General features: G+C 38.2%; 2 protein-coding genes across 5 annotated transcripts; one reads left to right on the plus strand and one right to left on the minus strand.

Moving 5' to 3' along the window:
• The first annotated feature begins 170 nt into the window (after positions 1-170).
• On the plus strand, positions 171-9,790 carry eef2l2 (eukaryotic translation elongation factor 2, like 2). Its single transcript, XM_079871100.1, has 15 exons — positions 171-507; positions 2,867-3,081; positions 3,746-3,927; positions 4,786-4,997; positions 6,308-6,495; positions 6,622-6,727; positions 6,815-6,928; positions 7,016-7,154; positions 7,244-7,439; positions 7,523-7,781; positions 7,870-7,977; positions 8,071-8,424; positions 8,516-8,698; positions 8,778-8,910; positions 9,128-9,790. Exons 1-15 carry the CDS (start codon positions 505-507, stop codon positions 9,319-9,321), a joined length of 2,586 nt encoding a protein of 861 aa, XP_079727226.1. The 5' UTR covers positions 171-504; the 3' UTR covers positions 9,322-9,790.
• Positions 9,180-18,675, minus strand: pias2 (protein inhibitor of activated STAT, 2). 4 transcript variants are annotated; one of them, XM_079871104.1, is made up of 15 exons: positions 18,613-18,675; positions 17,527-17,611; positions 16,802-17,270; positions 15,945-16,032; positions 15,790-15,840; positions 15,009-15,099; positions 13,858-13,992; positions 13,660-13,765; positions 12,883-12,956; positions 12,580-12,740; positions 12,330-12,463; positions 12,019-12,211; positions 11,340-11,479; positions 11,197-11,234; positions 9,180-11,088 (listed from the first exon to the last, which is right to left on the minus strand). In XM_079871104.1, exons 3-15 carry the CDS (start codon positions 17,265-17,267, stop codon positions 10,900-10,902), a joined length of 1,866 nt encoding a protein of 621 aa, XP_079727230.1. In that variant the 5' UTR covers positions 17,268-17,270; positions 17,527-17,611; positions 18,613-18,675; the 3' UTR covers positions 9,180-10,899. The 4 variants fall into 4 exon arrangements, with proteins under 4 accessions (XP_079727230.1, XP_079727228.1, XP_079727229.1 ...); XM_079871102.1 differs by having other exon boundaries at positions 18,277-18,665; XM_079871103.1 differs by lacking the exon at positions 17,527-17,611 and having other exon boundaries at positions 18,277-18,665.
• Positions 18,676-20,527: the final 1,852 nt, after the last annotated feature.

Raw genomic sequence — 20,527 nt, forward strand, 5'->3', positions numbered from 1 at the left:
CTGACACCTTCAGTTCCACACTAATTCTCACAAATCTGTATTTTAATAACAGTTAATGCTCTTTTCATATAGTCGCAATGTTATATTGTGTCATGCTTATCAAAAAAAAAAAACATATACTATAATATAGGCTTATGTTGAACTTTAATCTTGTACAAACAGACGCTGTATTAAGCAGTACATAAAGTATTTGACGAAAACGTCTCTGAAATGTCTGTGTATTTGACAAATGTTGCATTTAATTCAGCTGACACCGCACGAGCGTCACTACGGGAAGCAAAAAGTGTCCCACTCCGTTTTCAGCTCCTCCCCGAGTCCGACTGCAAGCGGCAGCTCTCGCCGATCGGTTACATCCCTCCGCAGCCGAAGTCGAGCACACCTTATGTGTCGCAGCATAAACTGAGATTCTACGTCACATCAGCTCTCTTTCCCCCAGGTCGTCAAGCGGAGAGGAGCAGCGATCGCAGCGAGAGGCCGTCCTAGATTTGGGAGCCATTCGCAAAAATGGTATGATATTTCACCCCGTCATTCACCAGGGCATCATAAAATATGACTACAGCTCTATATTAAAACATTTGTGTACATTTAGGACGCATTTATTCAGTCATTTAGGCTATGCAGTTTTTTTTAATTCTGATGTCAATGACGTAATGACAACCTGCTAAGAAGATTCTCGCGTTTATAGCAACCTTGACCATGAGTTACACGCGCAACATTTAATTTGTCTTTATTTTAAAATAGTCAGGGAAGAGAATGACGCATTGAAATATACATCTTTGTATTCGACGGGAGATCATAAAGTTCGTCATGTAACAGTTATACTAGGCATAATTGTAAAGCACAACCGCATGCGGATCTTTGTTTTTAAGTAAAAGTAAGCCTCGTATTTTGGGGATATGGCCCAGCACAGTGCACGCGCGCGCACTGGAATAACGTTACCGTGATATAAATAGCGCGTTCACGCCCCCACTGTTCTTTTCAATGCGCGTATTAAAGTTTCACGCGCAGAGACCGAGCGAGCCGTGCCTGTGGAGGGCTGCTAGGTGGAAATAGTGTTATTATAGTGACGAGGTCGCTATGTTGTTGTTTTTGAGGGGGGAAACAACCCAACATTCTTATCAAGCTAAACAGCTTGCTATGTTTCCATCCACCCATTTTTAATGAGCATTTTGGGATATCCTATAGCATCAAAAACTGCTGAATGGAGACGCCAAGATGCGCATAAATTCTTAAAATGTGCATAAAAAAAACTTATGCGCTCGCATGAGTCGGATGCATTTTTTATCCGTTAAGAAATCATGCGCATAAACTACAATGGAAACACATTTACCGAATAAATTCCTCGATGCGCATCAGAAAAGACATGTGACTTTGCGCGATGCTACGACATAACTGGACTAACCAGCGGAACGGTCTTTTTGCTCAGCATCTGAAATGGTGTTTTGGTTGTTGTGAAATGCCTGAGCAAGTCTGTCTGCCGTTAAAATGGTTCGGTATAGGCCTAATTACCTTCGAGAAGAAATCTCTTACATGACTGCGTTCCCAAACAGCAACATCCACCCCCGAAAGCAAGATTTATTGAACCACGTTTATTGGTTTTGGTCTGCGCGCTCTGAGACGCAAGTAACTTATACAGTGGCTAACTTCTCCCACTTGTATTTAGAGCCAGACAGTTTATCAGGAAGTGACGATTTTGTTCTCTTCGACTCACTGGTTGGAAACGGTGCTGTATTCGCAAATATGTATACGATATTTCAATTTTGCGCATAAGTTAAATTCGCAACTTTGGCTGGAAAACATAGGCTGAGTGTATCGCTGGGCAGCTCTTGTGCTTCGGAGACAGCAGCAGCACAACAGTCAGAGGACACCCAGAAACTGCGCACTCATGGTGCATGCGGTGCTTCACTGCACTCTTGTGAACTATGATACATTTAAAAAGCGTTATTGAAATCAATAATTACTGTTATTATAGGCCTTAATTAAGGTTGAAAGCATGATACATAGTAAAAGCTAGTAAATATTAGACATTTCAATTCACTTTACCATATACAGGTAAAAATAGGCATTTAAAATAGGTCTATATTAGAACGGGCTATATTAGCTTAGGCTTTATAAGTATGAATTGGCTCAATTTATGGCGACAGTGATATTCTCAAAATCAAATATCACATCATCACATTAGAAATTTGTTTAATTGTAATATTGTTTTAATTCATTGTATTTTACATCGCATTGTTATGAATGTTAGTCTCTTTATCTCAACAGCTTTAAAACTACTGATATTTAAAAAAATATATTTATATGAAAGGTAAACCTAATGGTAAACCTAAAATGATGCCATAGTATTTTTCTTTTTTCTTATTAAGACATCATTTTAAAGTTTTCGTAGTCTGTTCATTTGTTCGGACGGTTGCCCCACCTGACATTTTTGGGGGTTAAAGATAAAACAAAATAATATATCTTATTTAAATGTACTACAAATGAATTCAAACTAAATATGTTTTATACAATAAAGTGGTATATGTCATGGATTTACTAACTTATTTTGAAAGGAAATAATGCACTTAGACACAAAAATATGCATGTCATGTCACTGACCCATAATTCAATGGCATATGCAGTTCCAAATATGCAACTTTGGAACTTTTTTTTACTGTAAATTTAATCTAAACAAACAAACATTTATTTAGCCTTTATTGATAAATTAAATGCATGAGCTACACTGTCACAGTTCCTTTTTGTAGATTCTCATCCTCTAGTGAGCCAGAGGCATTCATTTGTTTTGACATCACATATTGTCCCTCACCCACAAACACTTATATTTACTCAACAATCAACACTTGACAAACTTGTCTCTGTTCCTCAGGTGAACTTTACAGTAGACCAGATTCGGGGGATTATGGACAAAAAGTCCAACATCAGGAACATGTCTGTGATCGCCCATGTGGACCATGGCAAATCTACTCTCACTGATTCCTTGGTGTGCAAAGCTGGTATTATTGCTAATGCGCGTGCAGGGGAGACCAGATTTACTGACACCAGAAAAGATGAACAAGAGAGATGTATCACCATAAAGTCAACGTAGGTATTCCTATTTAAAAAGTCACTATTTTATTATTAATCATATTGATGTCACAAGAGCTATTCTACAGAAAGTATTTGTCAGTTGGATGAATTTGAATATTATATGGATGAGATTTTTTTCACCATCTATTGAACTTTCCCACCATTTTCGACCAGTAAAAAAGGTACTTTTATTGAAAATGCACCACCATTCAAAATTTAGACTTGGTACGATTTTTAAATGTTTTAAAACAGGTCTGCATTTATTTGTTCAAAAATATTATGAAATATTATTACACTTAAAAATAACTGTTTTCTATTTAAATATATTTTAAAATGTATTGTATTCCTGTGATGGCAAAGCTGCATTTTCAGCATCATTACTCCAGTCTTCAGTGTCACATGATCCTTTAGAAATCATTCTAATATGATGATTTGCTGTTAAAAAGACATGTATTATTATCAGTGTTGAAAACAGTTGTGCTGCTTAGTTTTTTGTGGAAACAGTGATATATAGCCTTTTTTTCAGGATTTTTGATGAATAGGAAGTTTTTTGTAACAATGTAAAAGTCTTTATAAAGCTGTGTCTCTTATTCTATTCAAACAAAATCGTCAAACGAAACACCAAAATGACTTTTCACAATCACTGAAACCCTTTACATGTATGTTTCACTGTTTACAGGGCTATCTCTCTGTATTATGAGCTGAGCGAGTATGACTCAGCTTTCATCAAGCAGTGTAAGGATGGTTCTGGCTTCCTCATCAACCTGATAGACTCACCAGGACATGTTGACTTTTCGTCTGAGGTGACAGCAGCTCTCAGAGTTACAGATGGTGCCCTTGTAGTGGTAGACTGTGTATCAGGTAAGGCAAAATCATTCTAGGATATCAAATTCACACTTCTGTTCTATAATTAAGGCAGTATACTTTCACAGACATGCATCAGGTGATTTTAGAGGCAATTCCCTTAAAGGTGCTCTAAGCGATGTCACACGTTTTTTAGGCTGAAACATTTTTTGTCACATACAGCAAACATCTCCTCACTATCCGCTAGCTGCCTTTCCCCTGAACACACTGTAAAAAAACGTGGTCTCTGCAGACAGCCCAGGCTCCACAAACGGCAACAAAAACAAACTGGCCCAGCCTGGACCAGGAAACATAACAAACAGTGTTCCAGCCAATAACCGACAAGAATGATTTGGGGGTGGGGGTGGGGGTGGGGGTGGGGGTTGGGGGGTTAGTGCGCATGCACATGAAGGGGGGTGTTGGGAGTGGAGGAGAGAGAAGCATGAAGAGGGAAGATAGCTAGAGGAGAGATGTCCTAGACAACGACTAACATTACAATTATATTCTATTGAACTTTGATATGGCCGACACACGACCAATGAGACGACGTTTCCGATGAACAAATAGCAAAGAAGAGGGAAAAGGAGAAGGAACGTACAAAGTCCCGAATTTGCATTGGAAAAGCACGGAAGGGAGGGGGAGGGGACGGGATGAGGAGGAGGGAGGGTTGAGCTAGCCTCCGTTTTGATTTGTTTTGTTGTCAACAAGAAGTGACGTCACCCAACATCGCTTAGAGCACCTTTAATGTAACAAGAACATTTAACAATATTTGTTAAACCATACAAATAGTTTCATCATGAAACCTTAAGGGACACGATTTCTGTGCCGGACCAGAAAGTGATTTAAAAAAAAGGTGAAAGCTGACTTGTTCCACAGGTGTGTGTGTGCAGACTGAGACGGTCTTGAGACAAGCCATAGCAGAGCGCATCAAGCCTGTGTTGATGATGAACAAGATGGACCGTGCCCTCCTTGAGTTGCAGCTGGAACCCAATGATCTTTTCCTAACCTTCCAGCGGATTGTGGAGAACGTTAATGTCATCATCTCAACCTATGGTGAAGGAGAGAGTGGACCAATGGGAAACATTATGGTAACAGTTTAGACTGAAAAGTCAACTTTGAGGAGAATATTTGCTTTTATTTAGTGTTTCCTACTGTGCACATATACTGTATACTCAAACGCGTATACCTATAGACTAAACACGTAATACGCATGTGCACACCGTCAGAGTTCTCACAGGTTCGCGTTTTTTGAAGTTTGCGCAGAGGTAACTTTTTTTCCCAAAATTTTTTTCAAGGCTTGCACCTTGCAACCTATTTCAAGGTTTGCATTCTCGAGCCACCTGGCACTGTTGTTGTGCCAGTGAGCGGGCCGGAGCGCGTTAAAGGACAAGTTCGGTATTTTACACTTAAAGCCCTGTTTTCAGATCGTTTCTGATGAAATAGAACGGTTAAGATTGAAATTTGGACACATGCTGCTGGCCCGAGAATTTTCGGTTTCTGTGGTAGCACCCCCCCCACCTCCACAATGGCTGCATAGGTGCACTGGAACAATCCTTCATAAAACGCATGAAACTTTCCTTTACAAAGACGTGAAATTCACCGAGTGGTCAGGGGTGTTCACTGATATGCTCACACAAAAATCGCTGCAAAAGATGCTTTCCAACAGGTGTTTTACCATTCGTTGTAAAACTGTGGACCTATTTTTCCAAACGCCTCACACCCGTACATTCTTCCGTTGAGAGCTTGAATAATAGACACTCCAGCCCAGTTGGTGGCGGACTAATACCGTACCTCACAGCACATCCAATACAAGTCAATGGACATCCAATACAAGCCAATGGAGTTGGACAAAAACTACGATAAAACCTGTTGGAAAGCATCTTTTGCAGCGATTTTTGTGTGAGCATATCAGTGAACACCCCTGACCACTCGGTGAGTTTCACGTCTTTGTAAACGAAAATTTAATGCGTTTTAAGAAATATTGTTCCAGTGCACCTATGCAGCCATTCTGTAGGTGGGGGGGAAAGCGAAAGAAACTTAAAATTCTCGGGACAGCAGCATGTGTCCAAATTTCAATCTTAACCATTCTATTTCATCAGAAACGATCTGAAAACAGGGCTTTAAGTGTAAAATACCGAACTTGTCCTTTAAGGGTTTTCTAGCGGTGTTGTGTTAGCGGCCCCTAAGTTAATAACTAATGATATTTGCAACAGAAGTGAATCAATCAAAACTAACTTTAGCTGGACAATAACTTAATAACAAAAGCTGCTGTAAAGCCAAAACAATCTCTGCTACTTTAATTTCCTATTATCACTGTAAAGCTGCTTTGAAACAATCTATATTGCTAAAAGTGCTACATAAATGAAGGTGACTTGACGTGGTTTCTGCGGTACCTTAGGTGGATCCTGTGGTTGGGACTGTGGGATTTGGGTCAGGTCTCCATGGCTGGGCTTTTACTCTGAAGCAGTTTGCTGAAATGTACGTGGCCAAGTTTGCTGCCAAAGGAGATAAGAAAAAAACAGACCTCTCTCCAGCAGAACGAGCTAAGAAAGTGGAGGAGATGATGAAAAAGCTATGGGGAGATAAGTAAGTGTCTTGTGTTATAAAGAAGACATTTGATCACAAGGACACAAGTACAAATTACCCATGGAATTTCCAGTGTAAATTATGTGTATATATGAAATCTCTTTAATTCAAAGCCATCCTTTTCAGGTACTTTGATCCCGCTTGTGGAAAATTTAGCAAATCATCAACCAATGCAGATGGCAAGAAGCTTCCACGTACTTTCTGCCAACTTGTCTTGGATCCCATCTTTAAGGTTTGTTTGAATCAGTTCTTCTTGCCACTCGTCTCCTGCTTCTACCACTCATTTGCAATTACTCTCTCATTTGAACTCTTTCCACAGGTATTTGATGCCATTATGAATTTCAACAAAGAAGAGACCCAGAAACTGATTGAGAAACTTGAAGTAAAGCTTGATGCAGATGACAAAGAAAAAGAAGGGAAACCTCTACTTAAGGTACAACTCAAAATAATGACTTTTAATAACCTGCACCCTAATTAAACTCGTATTGTTGTTGACGCGTGTTTTTTCGAATGCTTCCAGGCTGTGATGCGCCGCTGGTTGCCTGCAGGTGATGCTTTGCTCCAGATGATTACCATCCATCTTCCTTCTCCTGTCACTGCCCAAAAGTACCGCTGTGAACTGCTTTACGAGGGTCCTGGAGATGACGAGGCAGCTATGGGTGAGTCACTACATTGCGAGGTGTTCTATACTTCAGAGAGATGTGCTTTTTTTCTACAACTTTTACATATTCCTCCATTGACTTTCAAGGTGTGAAGAACTGCGATCCTAAAGCTCCTCTCATGATGTACATCTCCAAGATGGTGCCTACCACTGACAAGGGTAGATTCTATGCCTTTGGTCGTGTCTTCTCTGGTGTTGTTTCTACAGGACAGAAGGTGCGCATCATGGGCCCGAACTTCACACCAGGAAAGAAGGAGGACTTGTACATAAAGCCAATCCAAAGGTTTGCTACTGTCAATTGCATTTACAGTATAAGTCATCTTCACTTGATTTGATTTGATGATCATTACTCAATGGTCTCCCCAGAACTATCCTAATGATGGGTCGCTATGTAGAGCCCATTGAAGATGTGCCATGCGGGAACATTGCTGGTTTGGTTGGGGTTGATCAGTTCCTGGTCAAAACTGGCACCATTAGCACTTTTGAACATGCTCACAACATGCGTGTTATGAAGTTCAGCGTTAGTCCTGTGGTGAGAGTTGCTGTGGAGGCCAAGAACCCAGCAGATCTGCCAAAGTTGGTGGAGGGTCTCAAACGTCTCGCCAAGTCTGATCCCATGGTTCAGGTGAATATCTTGTTGGGGTAGTAAGACGGTATAAACAGAATTCAATCTTTCTAATAATAAATACAAGTTGTTTTCCACCTTTTGCTAGTGCATCATTGAAGAGTCCGGTGAGCACATTGTGGCAGGTGCTGGAGAGCTTCATCTGGAGATTTGCCTAAAAGATCTTGAGGAAGATCATGCCGGCATCCCTCTGAAGGTAGCGCTTGGATGAGAATACTAAAGAGTATACAGATATGTTTTATTCTATTCTTCTCCACTAATAGTTCAAGGCAATTTTTTTCTGTTGCAGAAATCAGACCCAGTTGTGTCATATCGTGAAACAGTCAGTGAAGAATCAGACCAAGTTTGCTTGTCCAAGTCTCCCAACAAGCACAATCGTCTGTACATGAAATCCAGGCCCTTCCCAGATGGCTTGGCCGAGGACATCGATAAGGGTGACGTGACCTCTCGGCAGGAGCTCAAACAGAGAGCTCGCTACCTGGCTGAGAAATATGAGTGGGAAGTGGGCGAGGCCCGTAAGATTTGGTGCTTTGGACCAGATGGCACAGGGCCCAACGTCCTTGTGGATGTCACAAAGGGAGTTCAGTATCTGAATGAGATAAAGGACAGTGTAGTGGCTGGTTTCCAGTGGGCAACAAAAGAAGTGAGTCACGTTAACTCATGCTTGGACATTCATACAGTTTACATTATAATAATGAGATACTTCAACAGAATCAATTTTGTCACCTTACCAGGGTGCACTCTGTGAAGAGAACATGCGGGCAGTCCGATTTGACATTCATGACGTCACTCTTCACGCTGATGCCATCCACAGAGGTGGCGGTCAGATCATTCCCACAGCCCGAAGAGTTCTGTATGCCTCTGTGCTCACTGCACAGCCAAGACTCATGGAGCCCATTTACCTGGTCGAGATTCAGGTATACATGGTGGATTCCTGGAACAGAAAAACGAGAGTGCAAACTTGATGCCGTTAATGTATTTTCTTTTCCCCTCCAGTGCCCAGAGCAGGTTGTTGGTGGCATCTACGGTGTCCTGAACAGAAAAAGAGGCCATGTGTTTGAGGAGTCTCAAGTGGCTGGGACACCTATATTTGTGGTGAAGGCATACCTACCTGTAAATGAATCATTTGGTGAGTTAACACTTCAGACTTGACAGCTTGTTCAAAATGACAGCAATAGGACATTGATGTAATTTTTATATTCAACAATAAATACATTAGTTATAGCAGTTAAACATTTTTGAATGGTGCCAAATGTTATACATTTCTGAATTATGACATTGTGGACATTAAAACAAGTCCTCAGTACCTTAGTGCCTATAATTCGCTTGCATTTTTTTCTGAACAGGTTTTACAGCAGACCTGAGGTCTAACACTGGTGGACAGGCCTTCCCTCAGTGTGTGTTTGACCACTGGCAGATTTTGCCAGGTGACCCCTATGACGTAAACAGCAAACCTTGCCAAGTTGTGGCTGAGACCCGTAAACGCAAAGGTCTGAAGGAGGGCATCCCACCGCTGGACAACTTCCTGGACAAACTATAAACATCTGTGGATTCTACATAGTGATTGAAGCTATTAACCTTACCATGTTAACGTAATGACTCTGAAGTGTATGGCATAATGTTTACACAAATAAATAGACTTTAATTGAAATAAAATCAATAGCGCTTAATTTAAATATTCAAAGCTGCACAATCTTGCAGAAAATAAAATCTGAGCAAGTTAAACTTGTGTGGATGTGTCCATACATAAAGGACAGCAAATACAACAGCAATCTGGACATAATATTTAAACTTGAAAAATATATTTTTCCAGATGAACATGAAATAATGCTTTAATCACTGTGTATTGATTTACATGTCTTAGGATGTACATGTATCATCTTAAACTGTACCCTCATTTGTGCAAAGAATTCAAGATTCTCAACACCTTTGCCATCATCAATGGAGATCCATGTTGATTAAAAACCTCAGCCCTGACCAAGAGGGACAATAAAAGCACTGTATCAACATTTACAGCACATCATTGTTTTTTTTGTTTTGTTTTTTACATCAAAATATATGGGCATCTTTGAATCAAAATAGTACACAAGTAACAAGGAGGAACTTCTATAAAAATAAAATAATAAAAACAAAACAAAAAAACACACACCTTCAGACTTTGTCAAAATGAATGCTTGTTGTATGGCTCATAATCATAAGTCAGCCCATATAGATGACTTCAAACTGCGTATCTATCAAGTAAGCCATTAATAATAAACACCAATTTCTAAAAGGACAATTTTTGTATTTCATGATCCTTATCCTATTATATCAAAACTTTGGGTATCCATAATCTTAAAAGAACAATGAATGGCCTCATTTTCATTTCATGCAGTTGCTGGTTTTATAATGACCAAGAACCATGCAATTAGACAGATTACTCCCTTAGTTTTATCAACAATCATGTTATAGTTTCTGAGGCGAATATGTTAGATGTGTTAAGATAGCAAAAACAACTTCCATATAAAATGACAGATCAAAAATAGGTTTACTGCATCAGCCACAGGGAATCTGATGGCCCTTGAGCAAATAACCACAAATTAAAATAATAAAAAAAAAAGATGTTGACTCATTCTACCTTGATATCAGACCACTAAAGGTTTTTGAAATATACAACAAACAGTTTTTATTGCTGCAACTGAAGTTTTGTGACAAAACATAATTGTACTGCTGAAATCGTAGAGACATATAAAGTGAGCTGCCGCTGAAAACCTGCTTTCGTTTCAACTGCAGAACTGCTGAAGCAACACACAATGGAGACGAGTGCAGTTATTGGAAGTGTCTGAGCTTTCCAGTCCACTCCACTCATTTATGCAGTTTGTTTTGCTCTGCTCCTCCAATGAAATAGCTAATGAAAGAGTCATTGTGCAACCGATAGTTTCCCCAATTCGAGGGAAAACAGCTTAATTCAGGTTTGCATTATAAAACAGTATTGTTGCTGAACCACTCAAGATATTTCCTTCTGGGTCCTTGTCGAAACAAGATTCTTGAGGTCCTTAGTCAAATGTCAAAATTGTTTTTACTCAGCTGACTTGAGTGTAGTTGTTTTGGTGACTGGTCAATAAAGATGCACCAGGAGTCAGTCTAGAGAGATAATGTCTGACAGGCCTGAAGATCCTCCCGTGATCACACCCGTCTCATGACTCGAGCTGCTGCTATGGGTTGCCGTCTCGTACTGTGAGGATGAGGAGACCAGGCTGGCGCTGGTGGTGGCACTCTGAAGGCTGCTGGAGAGATTGTCTAAAAATATGGGGCCTCTGTAATGTTGCTGAAAGAACAATAAAGGAAACTAGAGGTAAACAGCAGTGCAGACTATATAAATATGTATGCATGCATGCAATCTTAATATTTCATTGTAAGAATGTTTCACTCATACCTGGGGGTCCCCTTGAATCAGAGAAAATAAATCAAGACCTTTGGGAAAGATGTGTGTAGTATGACATGTTAGTATTCCTGTAAAAGCTTGAGCATAAATGAATTGAATTGTTTGATTGAATGGCAGACTGGATAAGTGCATACTTTGCATATCTGTGGGAATAGTGGATAAGGTTGAATGGTGGAATGGAACCGAGTAGTCTGCTATTGAGGAGGTCAGGTATGAGGTGTCCAGCGCCTGGACATTTGGCACCCGCACAGTTGAAGGCTGATAAGTCAAGACTCTAACACATGAAAATAGGATCATATGAAAACCAATAAACACAAAGCAACATTTTCATAGAGAAACATTAGTATTTGTTAATGTTAGTTAATGCACTGTGAACTAACATGAAAAAACAATGAACAGCTGGATTTCTATTAACTAACATTAACAAAGATTAATAAATACTGTAACAAATGTATTGCTCATTGTTAGTTCATAATAGTTAACACATTAATGTTAACAAATGAGACCTTATTGTAAAGTGTTACCATAATAATATTTCTGGCTAATAAACATTTTAGAGTGCAAAATAAATAATAAAATAACTTTCCATTCCATTCATTTTTCACATTTTATCAACTTACATTACATGCCCAGGTCTAGAAAACAACATTTTTAAAACTCCCTAATTTTTAGGTATTACCATCACCATGGGCAATTCAGCGTTTTTTGTACAGTTCAGGGCTCATTCAAAATATGGTCACAAAAGGGCAAGGCTTATAAAAGAGGAAGACAGAAATGCCTGGTCTGATTTGTATTAAATGAATGAACACAAACCCTTTGCTGTGCATCTCCTCAGCCTTTGACATGTAGACACATCGCTTTTTCAGAGGAGGATCGCTATCCTCATCATCATCATCATCATCATCATCAGACGAGCTCTCTAGCGTAAGGTCAATTACGTCTGCCTTTTTTGTACTGCTGGTTTCTGGAGGTGGCACCACTGCACTTTGTCTCACTGTGACAGCACCTAAGGGGCCATGAAATGCTTTCAAAATGCATCAAAAATGGAAATCCTATTAACAATCAATTAAAACCTGGCACACAGAGATAAAGCTCACACACTTATAAACGGTAATGAACCTTACAATCAATTTTTGGGATACATGGAGATGACACTTTCAACGTCTCCTTCTTTGGTCTCATTGGACACCAAGTCCCATCCTCCTGAAACTTGATTTCATCAACATCTGTGCAGTCATTGAGTATTTCCATGAAGAGCCTGACAAGTAGAGTGCCCAGTTTATTACATGCATATTAACTATCTCAATAAAGGCAAAAAATATTCAGGGATTGTGGTTTAAAATGGCACCTCAGCTACAGTGAAAGTAATCTCACCCATCTATAATCAGACTCTCATATGTGGCTTTTTTGTCACAGACGGGACAGATCCAGGTGGGCTTCTTCTCATTCATTTGCAGGTATAGAGCAGCATCAAAGCACTGCAGGTGGGAACAGGTGACAGCTCGACAGGGTACCGTAAGGCGCATCTTGCCAAGCTATATAAAAAGATGACTTATTTGGTCACACAAAATTCTTGTTTTTTGCCATACTATATCAGACCACCAAACAAAAACTTAAACCTGTTGTTTAAAATGACATACATGAGTCAGTTAAGATCTTGTAGATGCAGTAACTTACTGGGCACATGAGTGAGACTCGTAAACTAGTTGTGGCGATTTCACTGTCAGGGTCTGCCGTGAGTTTTTCTTTAACTGTTACAAGAGTAAAGAAGGGGTGGATTTAGTACATTATTTCAATAATTCAGTCAATGAATTATATATAAGGATGAAGAAGCTAATTGTTACAGAATTCATGACAAAGAAAGACAATGAACACAAATTTGTCAAGTGTAATCATATTTATATTAATAATTAGGGGTGGGAGAAAAAAATAGATTCTCTCTCCAACGATTCTGGATCGATTCTGAGAATTTCTGGATCGATTCTGAGCTTAGTTTTTAACCAGATATGTGATGACGCTGAGTTTGCTTTAGAAACACCCGTAATCTGCTTTCTTCCAATTCCTCACACACATACACCAATCAAACTTTCCGTAAAATAATCTTTGATAAAGTTCGGAAAGGTTGAAGCGAATTACAAGGACATTCACAGGCTTCATCATTGCACAGGATGCGATGTGAGAGACGCGCGCTATATTTGATGTTACGTTACACTTGAAGCGTGCTGTCTCCCCTGTCGGTATTTTCCTTACAAATGCTCTACGAAGTCATCATTTATGTGGTTTGGAATGCAGTGGACTTAAATATTTAAAATAAGTAGATAAAGAATCGTTCTGGAATCGGATCGTGACTCCCAGAATCGGATCGGATCGTGAGGTGACTAAAGATTCCCACCCCTATTAATAATTAAGATTACATGGGTATCTTTTTTCGCAAAGAGGGAAATGTTGCCTTACTTAATGCTCTGGAGTGGTCAGGGTTTCTGATCCCCTTCATTCTTAATCTCTGTAGCAATAGTGGGGAGGTCAGCTGCCGCACCAAATAAACAGACATGGAGTATGTCTGCAGAAAACAAGATGGAAGTACATACAATGCTTAGCATAAAGAATAGGCTGAAGCAGTGCTGTGGAAACGTGTACTGGCACTTTACATACCTTCCCTATTTCAGGTGCCCATGTGACTACTATCTGATTGGGTACAGCAGATGACAACCTGACCAGCGATGTGATGTTCAGTGGTCTGCCGGGTCTTTTCTGCTCAACACCATTCTTAGGAGGTGGTGCATATCCCTATGTGATGATAACATCAGATATTATATAATTATACAAATGTACAGTTTGAGTTCAGCAAGATTTTTTAAAAAGAAATAAACACTTCTTCAGCAAGGATGACTAAAAACATTATTCTTACAAAAGATTTATACTTCAAATAAATGCTAAAAAACAACAACTTTCTATTAATCAAAGAATCCTGAAAAAAAAAAAAAAAAATCATGGTTTTCAAAAAATATTAAGCAGTGTATCTGTTTTCACCATTGATAGCAATAACTATTTCTTGAGCACAAACTCATATTAGGCTAAAGTGTATCTAGATAGATGCATTTCACAGAGGTTTTTAACATGCACGCATGTTCTCTGCTTTGGGGCAGTTGTGGCCGAATGGGTAACCCGAAGGTTGCGGGTTTGATCTCCAATCGCTCCCCAATCGCTCCCCGGGCACCGCAGCAAAATGGCTGCTCTGGGTGTGTCTGTTCAATGTTTGCAGTGTGTGTTGCGTGCTCACTACTCACTGCTCCTAATATGTGAGCGGTAACTTGGATGGGTCATATGCAGAGGACAAATTCCGTGTATGGGTTACCATGCTTGGCCTTCACGTCATGTCACTTAAACAGCCGTTAAAACATTGTTTGAATAAGATGTACAGTATTACGGTCATCTTTTAAATTTTCTATGAGCAATGTTCCTGTTCAAATAACAAATGAGGCATTTCATCAGTAATCAGCTAATCTCTATTTTTTTGTTTTTGGTGGTGGACTTCAATATTTTATTTGTTGAATATCTCTTAGTGAAATGGAAGTTCAGAGAGTCTTTTCTTCCCTGATATGATGCATATCAAAGTGGAACAGCTCCTCGAACAAGAAAAAATGTAGGACAGGACTTGATTTTGTCTATCGTGAATTGATTGAATGGTTGTGTTAGAAACTAAGTTAGAAACAGTTAAACATGTAAAATACCTCAAGATCTCTATAATTTATATACAATTATAAGAACTAGTTTTGGAAAACACACTAAACAGGTCTACATACAGGGAGGGGAAAGAGCTTTCCATTGACTTTGATGCACAGGCTGTTTGGATAATTGTCCTCTTGTGGACAACTGGTCTCTGCTAGACAAAACCTAGAATCAAAACAGAACATCAAAAGTTTAAAATTGAGATTAAGGATGCACGATATTGGATTTTGGTGAATAGCCGATACGATATACAATTATTTTTCCCTTTTTAATTCTGGTTTTTGAGTTCTGAGGGCTCCTTACCAAAAGGTTACTTGTTAAAGATAAATAAATGTTGAGAAAGTTATTTTTGTAATAAGAGTACATTAAAAGCTCTGAAAAAAACAATAATAAAGTCTGTTACGTTTTTCCACCCCAGACGCATTTGTAACCTAAATATTTCATTTTTAGATTTAACATTTGTAGATTATCTAGAGTGCGGGTGGCATGACTTCAGCTAATGCTCTCTTCAGCTTCAAATAAAAATTCTACAATTATTTTAGAGCTCTTTGGATTCAAGTCATTTTCACCACCCATTTGATCAAATTTTATTACAGATTAAACTGTGTATAAAATTATTTATTTTACAAGTCTCATGCTTGTGATTTATGACATCAATTAGGCCTACTGCTTTATTTATCCAGAAGTATTTATTTATTTAACAGAAAAAACTTCAAGTTATTTGAGTATTCTACTTTTCATACGATAATATTGTGCATCCCTAATTGAGATTATGGTGACAAACATCTTTGTATATGCTGCAGAATCTGATATACAAATGACAGTATAGAAAAAGCACATTGAGTTGGTTCTTACCGCAGCTGAATTTGAACCATGTAGTCCCTTCTTCCACCTGGAAGAAAGTCCCTATGCAAAAGGTTAAGAACAACAAAGAGCCAATAAATTTCAGAAAAGGAGTAAAAGACACAAGTCACATTATTTAAGTCGCATTTAAGTCATTTAGTTCTTACCGAGAAATGCAAACTTCTCTCACTTGTTGTGGAGTCAATGCAAATATGAAGTACTTCTCATGATGAAACCTCTGAACGGCATGGGTCCCTTTAAGACACAAGTCATACGGTGTATAGTTTTAAACCTAAGACACAGGCAATGAGGAAATCATGCACAACCCAGCTGATGCGATAGCAATTAGTTCACATACACTACCGTTCAAAAGGTAGGGGTCGGTAAGATTATTCAATGTTTTTTGAAGAGGTCTTTTATGCTGATCAAAAATACAGTAAAATAGCAATTTTGTAAAAAAATTCTACATTTTTAAATATATTTAAAATGCAATTTATTCCTGTGATGACAAAGTTGAATTTTCAGCATCTTTACTCCAGTCTTCAGTGTCACATGATCCATCATAAATCATTCTAATATGATGATTTGCTGCCCAAGACACATTGCTTAATATTATCAATGTTGAAAACAGTTGCGCTGCTTAATATTTCTATGGAAAACATGATACATTTTTCAGGATCCTTTGATGAACAGAAAGTTTTATTTAAAATAAGAAATTCTTTGTAGCAGCATAAATGTCTTTACTGTCATTGTTTATCAATTGAACGCATCCTTGCTGAATAAGACAATTTCTTTAAAAAAACAAAAAACATTTTGACCTCAAACTTCTCAATGTTAGTGTACCTAAATCACACTGTTACACAAACTCTAACACTATTTTTCGTTTAAGTTTAAGGCTATAAATATATGAAATATGTGCATTTATCTCTATAAAGCTGTATTCCACACTCTAATCAAAAGTTTATTCATTTATTTTTTAATTTCACCAAGCATGGAACAATCTAGTCATTTTGAATAAAATTACCTAAACTTGATGGTTTGATCAAGACATCCAGCACATCGTAAAATGGTAGGGCCTTCATCTGCACGTCCGGGTGGACGGGAGCCATAAGCGACGTGGGCTGCTGCATATTCATCATGGGCTTTAATTCATGTAAAACAGGTGAATCGCAGCTCACCTGCTGCTGCTGCAGGAGGTCTGAATGGCCGGTTTGCAGAGGAAGGTCTGAGCTCACAACGGTGGCACCACTGTCTATGTGAAAGTAGGATTTAATGCTTGACTTTAGAGCCGCCAAATCTTGAAGACCATCAAAAGTCCTTGGGTATCTCCGACAATACAGTTCCTTTATTTTGATCTGCACGGCAGGACCACAACCACTCCTTAGTAGATGCAAAGCCCTCAGCAATAGTTCATGCTTGCGACCGCTCTTATTCCTTCCAGCAAAACCTAACAGTACCTGGAGCTCTGAGACACGGAAACTTGATACCATATTCTGCAAAACAAATCCAGACAAGAGATAGCAAACATGGAAAAGCATACGGGTTAGTAAGAAAAAACACCATCTGTGCCATGCTGACAAGTTTTGCACGTTTTGCATTTATAATAATAATATATTAATAAGAACCAAAAGGTGTATTTTGAAAGCAGATTAATTAATTAATTTCAGAATTATGTGTGAAGTGAGGTGACAACCCACCCAAATACACCCATTCCAGAAACCCCAGAGAAATAAGAAAATCTCAACTGACCCTTCATTACATGGTCCATGCTTGATTGTTCTTATGTGTTAATCCTTTTTTCTTTAAAAATCCTTAACAAATGACCGAAATGCATCTAAAATGTTGAGAATAATTCCAAGACCAATTAGATGAACATCAAGAGCATAACAAAGGACAAAACACAGATGTTCACTTTGATCCAGAGAGAAATTAACTGAATTGCTGAAAAAAAGCTGGGTTTATAGTTATGTGGGATGTTTCTGAGCAATTTACAAAACAACATGAATCAGTCAAATAATGGCAATATAATTAGTACACAAAAGCAGGTGTCTAACTTTCCTGTATCCAACACGGTCTACATTTGTTATTGCAGGATTGTGTTGGTGCTCATGCTGAAGTACAACGCATTAAATTCAACTTTAGAAAGATGGTTTATGTACAACGCCAGTAAAACAAATTATCTTGAGTAAAATGTGGTGATGAAACGGTCACAGTGACAAAAATCAAGTTTTTCTTCAGGCTTGTAAACAAACATTGTCAATATGTCCCTCTTTAAATGTTTAGCCTACTTCGCAATTTAATGTAAAACGTGCGTCCGCTTACATCTATACACACACACATTAGGACACACTGGTCTACACATCATTTACCCATGCAAATATAGGTTATACATCAAACTACACCTGCGAGTACATGTAGACATTGTCAATTGCTCGGAAGCTAGCTAACAAAAGACCAACCAAAACAATTCGAGAAATTGTAACGTAAAAAACTTTTTACCTGCAGCGAACAGTCGTCAAGTTCAGTTAGGCATTATAATAAAGCGTTTTCATGCAGTAAAAGATGGCAATGAAAGCAGTGACATTTTGAGGCTGTTCTTCAATGTTTGTGTAGCAGCTCGAGAGCTAAAAGAGTACGTTAGCTGGTTGGTGGCTAACAAGCTAAACACAATCCGTCTAACAGACTGATGTGACGTCTCTCTATTAACTATAAATAAACTAACCCATGGGCAGCAAACCGACCGGTTAAATAGCATATCAAAACGGTAACTGCAAAATATATTCAGAATATGAAAAACGCAAAGAAGTAACCAGCTATCATTGCACTTTCGCCTACCCGTAACTCCTCAAAATCCGCCATTTTCTGGCTTCGATCATCCTGGCCAGTCCGGAGAATATCGGGTCACGTGACTCAGTCTGGGTTAAAGGGGTCATATAATATTTTTTTTCTTTTTTACAATGTTATTATAATGTCCACTTATAATGTTAGGTATAATGTTAACTTTTTTTTTCCGTCAAAACAGCGATGTTTAGTTTTAGTTTTGACCATTTCCCACGCTCTCTTTGGCCGTTTATTTGGGCTGCTGTGTCTTTAAGAAGTTCTCCTGGGAGGAAGTTCATACATATGTGACTTTCATTGATTTCGTTATTTCGGTGTGCTGTTTACTTGCCAAGAAGCATTTTTAAACCAAGGCAAACAAAATGAAGTGCAAAGGCTGCGCATAAGCTGCAGTTTATGCCAGTGGTTCTCAACCAGGGGTCCATGAACTCACTTAGGGCCTCAGCAGACTTCTAAGGGGGCCTCATGATGACTTAAAAATGATTTTAAATAAGACAAAGCAGGCATTAAAATAAAAACAACAAAAACAATACAAGGTATATCTTATTTTAATATTTTTTTAAATCTTTAAGCCCAATTCACTAAATCTCAAACAACGGGAAAAGTGATGGGACTTTCAATTATTGTTGTGGACTGTTATGCTATTTATGTATTTTATCATTTACAAAAAAAAAAAAAAAAAGGTCGTACACAGGCTACATTAGAAGTGTTTTCTAACAAGCTTCATTGCTATATTCTCCATCAAAATCTTAAGACGCAAAGAATAGTAGGCCTAATTACAAAGGGAACACAAACCTTCTTGAACATAAAGTTTGTTTTATTTCATCTTGTAGATGTCAGTGTTACAATTTTCCATCATTGGACATTTTTACATAGGATATAAGATTAGGCTTAAAGATCAATGAAACACAAAAGAAAGCAAATGTTTACCACAATTATTTGAAGATTCTGATACAATTTTCAATTTCACAATTGGCTGGTGAAGTTTTTTTCAGCCATCTTGTTCAGAAATGTGAGAACACATCAGTTATGCCATATACCATTATAAAGGAAATGAATGTTAAAGGATCTGAATTTCAAAGCATCTGTCTTTGTTACTGAACTACTGATTTTCTGGATGACAGTTGCAGGCTGTTGTCCAGCAGGTGGGGCTCAGAGCAAATCTACCATAACCAGGTTCTGTTTATCACAGAGGATCAGTTTTATTTCTAATGCTTAAACTAGGATTCTTATGTTAGAGCTGGTCCTGGACCAGCATAAGAAAGTACCTTATTCCTTGAGTAAGCTATTAACTGATGAGTAGTGCAGAAAGCTTGCCTTTAAAGTGAGAAATGTTGTAAATTGTGAAATTTATGACATGATACTGGTGATATTTATGCGATGAATTAGTTTACTTGTATGTTGCCCTTTAAAACTTTTAAAACAGAACTGTTGTAATCCACTTGTTTATGTCTGAACCACTGTCAATTTTGGTAACACTTTATTTTACAATGTCCTTGTTACACATATTACATGTACTTATTGTAGTAATAACTAATGCATAATTACATGCAACATACCCTAAGTACATATTAGTAGTAAGTAGATGATATTAATTAATATTACTCAGTACTTAATTGTATAATTACTATAACAAGGACACCTTAAAATTAAGTGTAACCTAAATTTATTTTGATCCATGTTCCATATTCTGTTTATATGATTAGATTTATAAGAACCCATTTGAATACCTGCTGTACTTTCTCTAAAATCTGAGACAATTTTCTGACAGAAAGACAAAAATAATCTCTTTGTATTTCTGAGATATTAGTATATAGCTAAAACTGCATGACTGAAATGGGTTGTTAACTTGGAATGACTTTAACAATTTCCAAATCATTTTCAGAATGCTTAGATATGGTGGCCTCACAGT

The sequence above is a fragment of the Squalius cephalus genome, assembly GCF_949319135.1.
Source record: "Squalius cephalus genome assembly, chromosome: 5".
In the NCBI taxonomy this organism is placed as follows: Eukaryota; Metazoa; Chordata; class Actinopteri; order Cypriniformes; family Leuciscidae; genus Squalius; species Squalius cephalus.